The 11,007-nt window shown below is 40.2% G+C and overlaps 1 protein-coding gene across 10 annotated transcripts in view; it reads right to left on the bottom strand.

Moving 5' to 3' along the window:
- Positions 1 to 2,268: 2,268 nt before the first annotated feature.
- Positions 2,269 to 11,007, bottom strand: part of LOC126851399 (insulin-like growth factor 2 mRNA-binding protein 1) — an 83,380-nt gene continuing 74,641 nt past the window's right edge. For 2 of the 10 annotated variants that reach the window (XM_050595325.1, XM_050595334.1), the window contains exons 3-8: positions 6,386 to 6,559; positions 5,461 to 5,844; positions 4,877 to 5,129; positions 4,269 to 4,625; positions 3,567 to 3,818; positions 2,269 to 3,492 (exon numbers count right to left, since the gene is read on the bottom strand). In XM_050595325.1, coding sequence (XP_050451282.1) covers positions 3,256 to 3,492; positions 3,567 to 3,818; positions 4,269 to 4,625; positions 4,877 to 5,129; positions 5,461 to 5,844; positions 6,386 to 6,559 — 1,657 coding nt within the window. In that variant the 3' untranslated portion in view covers positions 2,269 to 3,255. Of the gene's footprint in view, positions 3,493 to 3,566; positions 3,819 to 4,268; positions 4,626 to 4,876; positions 5,130 to 5,415; positions 5,845 to 6,385; positions 6,563 to 6,813; positions 6,952 to 11,007 lie in introns of those variants that run through there. The other 8 variants (XM_050595326.1, XM_050595335.1, XM_050595328.1 and 5 more) reach the window with 6 other exon arrangements.

Genomic DNA, 11,007 nt, shown 5'->3' with positions numbered 1-11,007 from the left:
CTCTTAAAACTCGATTAGTCTTATCCATTCTTAAACTCGTGTATCTTTGTACTAAACGCATACCGAATGCCGAGATTTATAAACCGGCTGGATCCGTCTGGAGGCCCATCGTGACACCAGATCCGATAGACACATCCTGTGGAGTTCCATATGGCCGGTGCCGCTTCAATTTCGCGCCGTTAAAAGCTCGATGAAGAAGATACGAGCCTCGAATTATCGAACAGTTAAGTTGGAGTGAGATGACACATAAATGATCGAATAATAAAGAGAGAGTAATTCTGACGCACGTTTTCTCATATTCGAATCGATAACAATACATCGAGCCTAAACGACGCGAGACTGTGCGCCGTAATTGGTTATTATGTAATTAGTTAGTCCATTCGTTTGTTGAATTTTTCTTGGTCATGCTTGATACGACCACTCTGCAGAAAGGCGGTTTCTTTGAGTTTATTTAATTAAATTCATTGCGTTCTTCATCTCGCACTTCCCGCCTGATCTCCCTGTCGGTCCGTCCGAATCTCTCTCTCTCTCTCTCTCTCTCTTCATATCTCTTCGGAATCTCCTCAAAACTCAAAACATATACAATAGCCGCAACGTGTATCCGACCACAAATATACCGCTATTAGAGTATGATGTCATCCGCCCTAAAAGAACATTGTCAATCTTTAACATAGACGTGAAATATCACATTTCATTAATCCTTTCTTTTCTTTCGCTTCGGCTCGCCGAATTTACCTTCGAAGGGAATCTCTCTCAACTCTATGTATAGCGGAATAATAACGGCCGATTGTACACTCTGCGAGTCGCGATATCGATGTGAAATTGTCGCGCTTCGCGATTCCGGTTCCCGACACTACGTTTTTCTAACAACCACAATTTTAGCAGAAATTACAGGGCTCGTCGGGACGGCGCGCAAAGACTCCGACACACCATCCATAACGCAAGCGGCACGCGAGAATAGCATCGACGAAGAAATGCCGATGCTAGATTCTCCTGCCCCTCTTTCTCTCTCATAAGTCTCGATTACCCTCTATACCCTCTTAATTCTCTCTTACGGATTAAGCCTAAATTTTTTTTCTTTACGTCTTTCCCCTTGCCATCTAACTCTTAATCAGTAATTTATTACTTATCGAATAATATTATAACACACGCACACTCACACATTATTACATTCACGATAAAAGTAAAAATCCCTGAAAAGTTTTGTCGATCATTCCTTTTTGTCTCCCTCTTATGTCCCCTCCTTCGCTCTTTCTCTCTCTCTCTCTCTCTCTCTCTCTCTCTCTCTCTCTCTCTCTCTCCCTCTCCCTCTCTTCTGCTGTTCTTCGCGTGTGTATCGACGATCGCTTACTCAGTCTCTCCTTGTGCTAGAAAAACCTTCTTCAGTAACACTCTTTAAAAATACGGCACAAAACGGCCAGGTCGTATCGCACCGCACGCTAGGACTCTTGTTTCCTCTTCTCTCTTTCTCTCTAGTTCAATATTCTCGATTTTTCTTTTTTTTTCTGTTTTCATCGCCATCAATCATCCGTGCCAAGCGACTCGATATCTCGTCGGCACTGTTCTCGACATCTTGATGACCGCTCGTCGATCTTCCCTCCCACCTTCATATATTTAACCCCTCTCTCCTTCTCTCTCTCTCACTCTCGCGGCTCTTGAGGAACTTGAGGTGAATAGAGCGTACACGACGCATTTCACTTCACTAATACGAAAAAACTCATAGTCGCTTCTTCTTTGGTATTACATGGTGCGAGGAGGGGCGGGTTGGGGGCGTGGGGGTCACTTCACTTTTTCTTTTCTCCTCCTGAGGCATCCTGGCTTATTATGTCTACAACCGGGAACGAGTCGCTGGTTCCACGGTGTTCACGGATCTTCATATTACTTTAAGTCTCGTATAATCAATTTAATGTCTCTGGATTGTGATATATAAAAAACTGTGTATCTAGGTTGGGTTTTTGTTTGCTTTTGTTTTTTTAAGAAAAACCGCTTTCCTCCTGTAGTACTAGTTAAGAAGTAAGTAAATAGTATATAGCGATATAATAGTAGTATGTAGTAATAATAGTAATAGTTGCAGTAGTAGTATGTAATAACAGGTATAAACGTAATATGTAATTGTCACTTAACCTCTCTCTCTGTATATTATTAATAACTTTAATATTAGATAGACTTCTTTTTTTTTTTAGATTAATCGGTTTATCCTTTCTCCCACACGTTTCACTTTCCTCTATCGTATTAAATCTTTAACCGTAATGCAATGAGGTAATAAGGTTGTGTGTGTTTTTCTCTTTTTTCTATTTTTTTTTTTTTTGCCTTATCAGTTTGTTCTCTCATATCGTCGTATCCTATTTCATCGGCGGCGGTGGTTTCGTTATAGCGCTGCGAAATTGGGTCGTGCGCGGTTGCACGAGTCGCTTTGTCGTTGTTGCGAGATGTAAACGCGACGCGTAGAGCGAAGGGGAAAACGACATGATATTTTTTCGTCAACGAGAGCGATCGAGTACCGGCAGTGTATCTGACTGGACATAACCAGCTTAGATTAGTACGCTTTGGCGTTCTTCCGTTCGGTTGCAGCGAGTACGCCTTTGTTCTCGCTCGATCCTTCGTCACCGTTTCAGATTTTGTATCAGAGTCGTGACTGGAAAATCGCGATTTCCAGCCGAACTTTGCCAATGCGATTGATTTCACACAACTGCGTTCCCATTGGCGAAGGGACGCGAAAGATAACATCGTTCGCTAATGATTAAGTTCGAGGTCGATCACAATAGACGCGCATATCAAACCGAACGGAAAGTCTCGTTGACTGACATTTACAATTGAGTCTTGGATTCTGGAAAATTAAAATCCTTATTCGTGAATTCTCAGAATTAACTCTCCACCGAACTCGCCACGCTACAACTTAATTTTCAAAAAATTTCGGTTAACTTGTCATATTTTAACTCCAAAATCGCGCTCGCAAAAAACCGAAATTTTTGAGAATTAATTCGCAGAGTCAAAGTTCGTGAAACTCGCTGCTGCATCTCGAGACGATATCGAGTTAACTCTCAGAGCGCGTCTTCTCGTCACAATCTGCGCGTCGCGCAAAGCCCTCGTTCAAAGCCCTCCCCCGCCGGGGAGGATTTCGTGCCTCGCGAGAGGAGGAGGTGGTCGTGATAAGTTCAGCCTCTCGACGAGAGAGAATGTCAAAGCGACGACGAGGCCACTCCGGCGAATAAAATGGATAGGCGTCGATCCGCATCAATGTAGATGTCATCGACGTTACTGGCTTTGCGGCGATTGTGGCGGCTGCTGCTGCTGGCTAGATGGTGAACCGCTCGATTGTTGCTGGGAGCTGGGCTGCGACGTCATACCGCCTTGAGAAGTGGCGCTGCCGTCTCTCTTAGAACGGGAGGCGCCTTCCTGGCTGCTACCGCGTCCGGCACGCGAGCCAGTTCCGCCAGTCCCGCCAGGCGTGCCCGATTGCAGGACCATAGCGCGGATTCTTCTCTGGGCCGACTGCGAAATAAATTATTTAAGTGAAAAGAATCATTTATATTAAAAATTATTTGAAAAACATGCGCTTGTTTTACCTGAACGGAGAAGAAGGGGCCAATGATATGGACGGTGGTCTCTTCCTCAGCTGAAGGAGGAGTAGCTTGCTGCTCCGATAGTTTAATGACACTGCCAGTCACGCGTTGTAGTTCTCTAACATTTTGACCGCCTTTGCCGATGATGCGACCGACCTGAGTGCTGGGCACGAGAATCTCAATGGTTAGTCTAACATCTTCAGTACCGGCGACATATCCTTCTTCCCGCATTTTCTCAAAAATCAAGTACTGAGCCTGAAATCGTAATTTTCGATGTAAAATAAGGTAAGGGTAAAATTTCCTCAAGCATCAGCAGATTGAAAGAAACCAATATAATGAAAAGAAAAAAGAAAAAAAAATATCGGAGAGACCGGAGCCGATCCTCACATATGATTCGACGAGATCGGTACGGGGCCCTCTCTTTGATATTCCTGCTGATTCAAGTTGATGCATAGAAGGCAACATCCACCCAAAATACGCAGGATAGCTAAAGCATATATTTTGAAGTATCATCGTCGGGATTTGAACTCGCGATTCTTTGCAACGGTAGATCGACGCGACTCCTATCTGCCAATATGGCATCGAAATTACACGAACATAAAAACGCTTCATAGCAATTACAACAGATTCTTATCACTCGTTATAAATCCATGATATATTTTTACAAAAATATCATTGTGTATTTAAACAGATAATTGCGCTCACCTTCCACTGAGATTCCGGGGAGCCGATGATAGTGACCTTTCTTTCGGTCTGCTGCTCGGCCGGCTTGTCCTGTTCGAGAGGAGCGATCTTCACGCTTGCTCCAGAGAATCTAATAATATTACGAATATGGGAGCCTTTGGTACCGATGATTGCGCCGACGCTATTGTTGGGAATGTATAGGAAGGTCGTCTCTTGAGTGTCACTAGCGGGGACGCCCTGTTGAGTAGGCAAGCTGCCCTGGTAGGGATACGGGGCGGGTCCCGAGCCGTAGAGGCCGGGTCCACGGGAGCTGTAGCCCATGCCAGCGGTGGACATCATGGCCATCGGATGCAGACCGGGGAACATCATGCTTTGGGGCTAAACGACCATATGGATTAGCTTTATCGCAACTATTGATTTCGCGCTAAATAATCTTGACGAGAGAACAAGAATATAACAAAGTACATATAAGTAAAGTTTGATGAAAGATTTCCTATTTTAAACTCTTCAATTTTTTATCTTCCGCATAACAAACAAATCTGAGAAATTCTTAATATTCTCATATATATTCTTTCAAAAAATTTAAAAAATTGATGTATGATATTTAAGTAATATAGGATAAGACTCACAGCCATAGCTTGCAGATCATTTTCATAACTCTGGCGCAGTTTGCTGGAAATCATGGACTCGGCTTTGCTCATGTTATCGATTGTTCCCTTAACTGTAATGATGCGCTCGAGATTAAAGCTATTGATATCGTTGATACTGCTGACGGTAATCTTGGAATCGGTATCCTGCATAATTCTTTTGATCGTGTTACCGCCCTTCCCGATGATTCGACCAATGAGATTATTGTGTGCGAGAATCTTCAGAGTAATCTCACTGTCGGCAAACATTAATATAATATTAACGTCAACGAATCGATCGTCAATGAAGGAAAATTAATTCGGTCGAGCAATATAAATTATGTAAGGATCATATTTATCGTATTGAAATCGAATGTAATTGAAAAATGATTGATGATTGAAATGTAATTGTAAAAGTGACGAAATTTCAATATTTACAAACGTCATTTGTAAAAGTCATCCAGATAAAATTTAAACGAAAGAAATCTATCTAAGATTATCTTTATATTATTCGACCGGCTATCACACGACGATTTTATTACGATTCTATTTTGGGAGTATCAACGCGACTCGCGACGTCGTCGTACCCCTTATTCGTAGACGTCGCCTCCTGCTGCATGACATCCAGAATTTTCTTGCAGGCGTTTGTGCAATTCTCGGGATTGCCGTAGATGGTGATGGCCTTCTCCAGCGAACCGACATTATCTTTGCGGTGAACGTCAACTCGGGCACGGGATACCTGCGTAATCTGCCGTATTGTGGAGCCCTGGCGGCCGATTATCGCGCCCACCATATCCGACTGGACGAGGATGCGCAGCGGAAAATCGGTCTGCCGACCGGAACCCGGCAATCCGGAGAAAGCGACGCCGCCGCTGCGCTGGCTGCGGCCTCTTCGTCGGCCCTCCGCCGAGGACATCTCCACTTTCAGCGGATTGCCGTCGAAATCGTAGCCATTCAACTGGTTCACAGCACTGTGGAAATAAATAAATTATTATCAAGTGGTATCTTAAGAGAATAAGAATATTTAAGTATTAATATTAAAAATAGTAAAATAGTACAATAATTATTTCATGTATGCATAGTGGAAAAATATATAATTATAAAATATTATAAAATATAATAATTTTTATTTTATAAAATATTTTTTTCTTTTAATCGTCACATGAAAGAAATATTTAAAAAAGAATTTTTAAGTATTAATATTAAAAATAGTGAAATAATAAAATAAATATTTCATGTATGCACTATGGAAAAATATCAATTTTTTGAAGATTTACTTTGAAAATATTTTTTTTTTCTTTTAATAGTCATGCAAGTGATATTTTCAGGAAAAAAATTTAAATATTAATATTAAAAATAATAATATTTATGCACGCGGTTTTTCGTAGCAAAGGCACCGAATCTCGCTACCGTGACGAATAAATGCATCTTTTCAAGCGAGCGATTTCTTGCAAAACACAAAGAAAGAGAGCGCAAGAGAGATATTTTCGCAATGAAATATTTTTTACTTACTGTTGTACTTGTTCCTGCGTCTCATAGCTGACGAGTAAGGTTTGCGTGTTTGGGTCCCGCGACGACAGTTTATCGATGTTTTGTATCTGGCCGTAAGCGGAGAACAGCGCCTCGAGATCTTCTGGTCGGGCCTGAGCCGGAATATTGCTCACTAGGGCCTTGGCAATGCCGCTGCTGCTGAAATTATAAAAAAAATAATACTTGAAATTAAAATAAAATAAGATATTTTACACTGATGCGACAACAGAAACACACACATATATTATGTTTCAATTATATTATGTTTCGGTGATCAAAATATGTAATAAAATAATATCAATCCCTATATCAATCCCCAATCAATCCCTAATATTTATCCAATATTTCTGGATAACAGTTAGTTATGTACACATACGATACATAAGTAATAAAAAGTATCTCAGTATTACTGTAACTTGAACGTGCAGTTCTTCATGTATCCCATTTTTCCGTCTGGATTGAGCAGAGATTGTAAACGAAGGAAGAGAGCGGCCATATAAGACTCGAACGTGACTCTGACAGAATTACGCTTCCCCGACAGCGAGATTCCGGCGCGATAATTGTCGAATAAACTCTGAAAGTGCCGAGTTGTAACCTAGCGAGAGGTCGTCTGTTTACATTAGACCGTTATGTTGTTATCTTACAACCTAACATGATATACTCGATACATCGATTAGCAGCGTGTCGCTATTGAAAGCACAATGCGTGTTAAATATCATATTTATTAAGTTATTAAATATTCGACAGAGGAATCGAAAAAGTATGAGCAAAATAAGATGAACAAAATTAAATAACTATAATTTAGATAAAAATATTTATTAACAAATTTAAATAATTTTTTACAGAAATCAAATAATTTTTCGAAATAATACATTTTAAGAGATTGATGAATTATCTCTCATTTCTCTCTTTTTAATATATAAATATATTATATCAACTAAGAAGAATTTGCTTCGTTAAGGTTTCTAATTTATGGAATCCTTCATCAAATCTTCTCTAATATAAGAGCGTTTCTATTTATATATTTATAATCATAAAAAAAAGATCGTAATAACAGATTAAAAAAAAAATCTTTTAATTCGTCAAAAACTCGTACATGTCATACGAGTGTCTTGTAACTAGAAATTGACAAGAACTACAATTACTGTCATAAAATTATTTCTTTGGAGATCTTAAATGTCTCCTTTGCAGACAAGATGTCGCGTGTACGAAAGACTTCTTAAATCTCTTTAAATTTCATTTTGTGTATTTTGTTACCGGCGTGACATTAACTTTGTTTGCGATAGTGACGAGCGTGAATCTGTGCACGGCGTGCGTCTAGGCGCGTCATCGGCCACCAACGACGACATGAATGAACCAAACGGCAAGTAAGAAGAGGGAGCGTAAAGAACAAAAAGGAGGGTGGAACGACCGGGGGAAACGACTCTCACTTTCGTACGTATCGATTTTTCAGTAGGCCGAGACCCACTCTCACTCATCGTCGAGGTTGCTGCCTGCGCGGTGAGCTTTCGAGCAGCAACCTTGAGAAAGACCCGCGGCGAACGATCCGTGGATTCAGGACCTACTGGAGGGCAAAGTTTCGCTTTCGCGAAATGGTGCGATCGTTCTCCCGGTAGATCCCCGCGCGCGCAATTCAGATTTTCCGCGTGTGAATAAAAAAAAGAGTGCTTTTGCATTAAATACTTTGTACAGCGGTATCATTTTTGGATACGATTGCAAGATATATATCATGTGCAATTAATGAAAATATACACGAGAGAAATAGCAATAATAAGTGTATACGTTCACAAAATCAGGGAATAAAAAAAGAATAGATGCGGGGAAGTGAGGGCGAAGAGGGAAGGGAGATGGATGGGAAAAACAAAGATGCACTAAACGCGCGAGTGCACGCGAAGAGGCACGTGTGGGAGGGATATGATAGGCGCGAACAATGCGGAGGGAGACGGGGTGGGACGGAGGGAGGGATGGCCTTTGTTTCGCGTACTTCCCTTTAGGGGATTTTCGGCGGTATCCGGCGATATAGCGCGAAAAGAGAGTGCGTGTAAGCGCGCACCGTCTGCCTCGTGGTTCCCGCCACCCAACCACCCATCGCCGGACCTTCCTCTCCCTCTTGTCCTCCCCCTTCATTTGCCATCCTCTTGCCTCGCCCGCCGTCCCTTCAACCCTTTTGCACGCACGTGTGACTCGTTGGCGATTTCATCGGGTCACCTTTAACGAAAGGCGGCGGATTTTCGCGAGGCAAACCTGGATACGAGAGGCGAGAGGGAGGGAGGAAGAGAAAGAGCGATGGGGAAAAGAGAGAAGGAGGAGAGGAAGAGAGAGAGAGAGGGAAAGCCTTTGCGGACAGGAGTGGATCGCGAGTCACCCCCGTGGAAGAGCTTTTGATGTCCCGGCCTAAGACACTTTTTTCGGATACTTTTTCTTCTGTCCGTTTCGCTCTCGTCGCTTCCTCCCTCTCTTCACCCTCCCGCGTTTTTTTTTACGGATTAACGAGCCGATGGAGCGAAACGCGGTGGCCGGGTGCGGAATGGACGAACCGAAAGCGCGGATAGATTGACCGAAAATTTCGTGGGTCGACGGCGGATGATTTTATAAAAAAGAATCGAGAATGGAAATCTCTATCGCGGGAAAATAACATGAATTATGCCGCGTGGTTTTGATAAATTAATTTTTGTATCTTTGTTCGCATTATTTTATCGATGCATGAATTGAAGATAAAATGCGTCGTGTATGTATCTAAAAAAAAAAGAAGTCTTATGAAGAACAAGTAAAAAAAGGTGAACCATTTAAACTTTTTCACCTTTGAATTTGCAATATTGATAAAAGAGTAACTTTAACACAGAATGATATACGTATCTCTCAATTTCTTAGAATTAAGTCAAAGAGGGCAATCGCGTTTATAAACACAGCCCTGCTCGAGGAACCGCCGACGTCGTCGACTTGCGCCGTCGGGACGCACAGCGTCAAAATCGATCTTGAAAAGGGAAAGTGCCAGCGACATGACTTTACACACACACACGGTCGCGGAAAAACGCGCGTTCAAGCCGCTGGTTAACAAGGGCGTTTACACACTTATTAAAATTCTTGTGATAATTCTTCGTCGAACCGTAAAATATTAAAGATATAATATTTTTATCTCCTTCTCTATCCTTTATATTCCTAGAACATTTCTATCTTCGGGAGAGGAAGATGATGTCAACGAATTCGTATCTTATCCGCTGTCGATATATCAAAAAGCTACTATGTACATACCGAGTCAACGTAAATATTACCTAGCTAGAGATGATATGATGACATCCTATCAGTCACATCGAAAGATCAGTCACGATTTAGGTTTGATCAGGATACGTGAAATAAAGTATTTGATACTGAAATCCTATGACCACAGTGCTGTTATCTCTCGGTCGTCCCTTTTATCACCTATGTGAGTCACAGATTATATGACGCTGGATACTCGAGATATATTTAAATAGCAGTTTTAATTTTTATTATTGTGAGTATTCAACGTATTAATAAATTTATTTTTACGAACAATAGATGTGTGAGTAAGCTACCAATATTTTTATATCAAACTTGAATTACCCTAACTATAATTCTTCCCCCAATATTTTTTTTTTTTTTGTAATTTTATAACTATATATAATATAAATAATATTTATATATATAAATATTTCTGTAAATCGTGATAATCCATGCCTTTTTAATTTTAATAAATTCCTACTAAAACTATTAATCTAAAACCTAAAGTTCAATGTGAACACTTTATAGAGATAATCAAATATAAAATAAATTAATAAGCCCTTTAGACAAGATAGATAAAAATAGATACAAATATATTAAATTCTCAAAATTCTAATTATAGAAATAAAGCACATCAACAAAGATCAAAATTGTGATAAAAAATATTTATCGACGATTATTTGTCATTCATTTTTGACAAACATTTTTTTTTACGTTAGCTACTCCTACAGTCAAGTGTCTCGTGTCGAGAAATTTCATTTGGACGGATCTTAAAGCTTGCGTGTGGGGGAAGGATAGAAGAAAGGGGGGCGGGAGGGCACGGTCATTGCGCGATTCGACGCGAACATCGCGTGTAGGTAGGTAGATACGTACCTGCGCGACCGCGTGGCACGTGCGCCGCTTTCCAGTTACGCCTGCGTGTGCATGATGCACGCACGTGCGCATGGCGCCAGTCACAGTGCTCTGCCTAACAATAAGTGATTCTTTTTTTTTTACGAGAAGATTTTTTCTATATTATATCGAACAATCATAATAAAATATGTTGAATGAAAGAAGCCATAATATATTATTATTTCATGTTTATTTAATAGAATTATTTTTTTATTTCATCAATAATTATATTAAATAAAATAATTTATAAATATTTGATGATATTAGGTTATTAATATCTATTAGAATATTTATATACATAAAAGTTGAAATATATATTTATTAAATAAACATAAATTAATTTTATTAATAATTTTAATTGCTTTAATTACTAAGAGAGCTTGGATTCCGTTTCTGCACTTATTCATTAATTTTTAATTCATTAATTATATTATTGATTGCAGGGACTTATTTAATAATTCGGTTTAATATAA

This window comes from Cataglyphis hispanica, chromosome 8 (assembly GCF_021464435.1).
Source record: "Cataglyphis hispanica isolate Lineage 1 chromosome 8, ULB_Chis1_1.0, whole genome shotgun sequence".
NCBI lineage: Eukaryota > Metazoa > Arthropoda > Insecta > Hymenoptera > Formicidae > Cataglyphis > Cataglyphis hispanica.
This window is presented reverse-complemented; position numbering and strand designations above follow the sequence as displayed.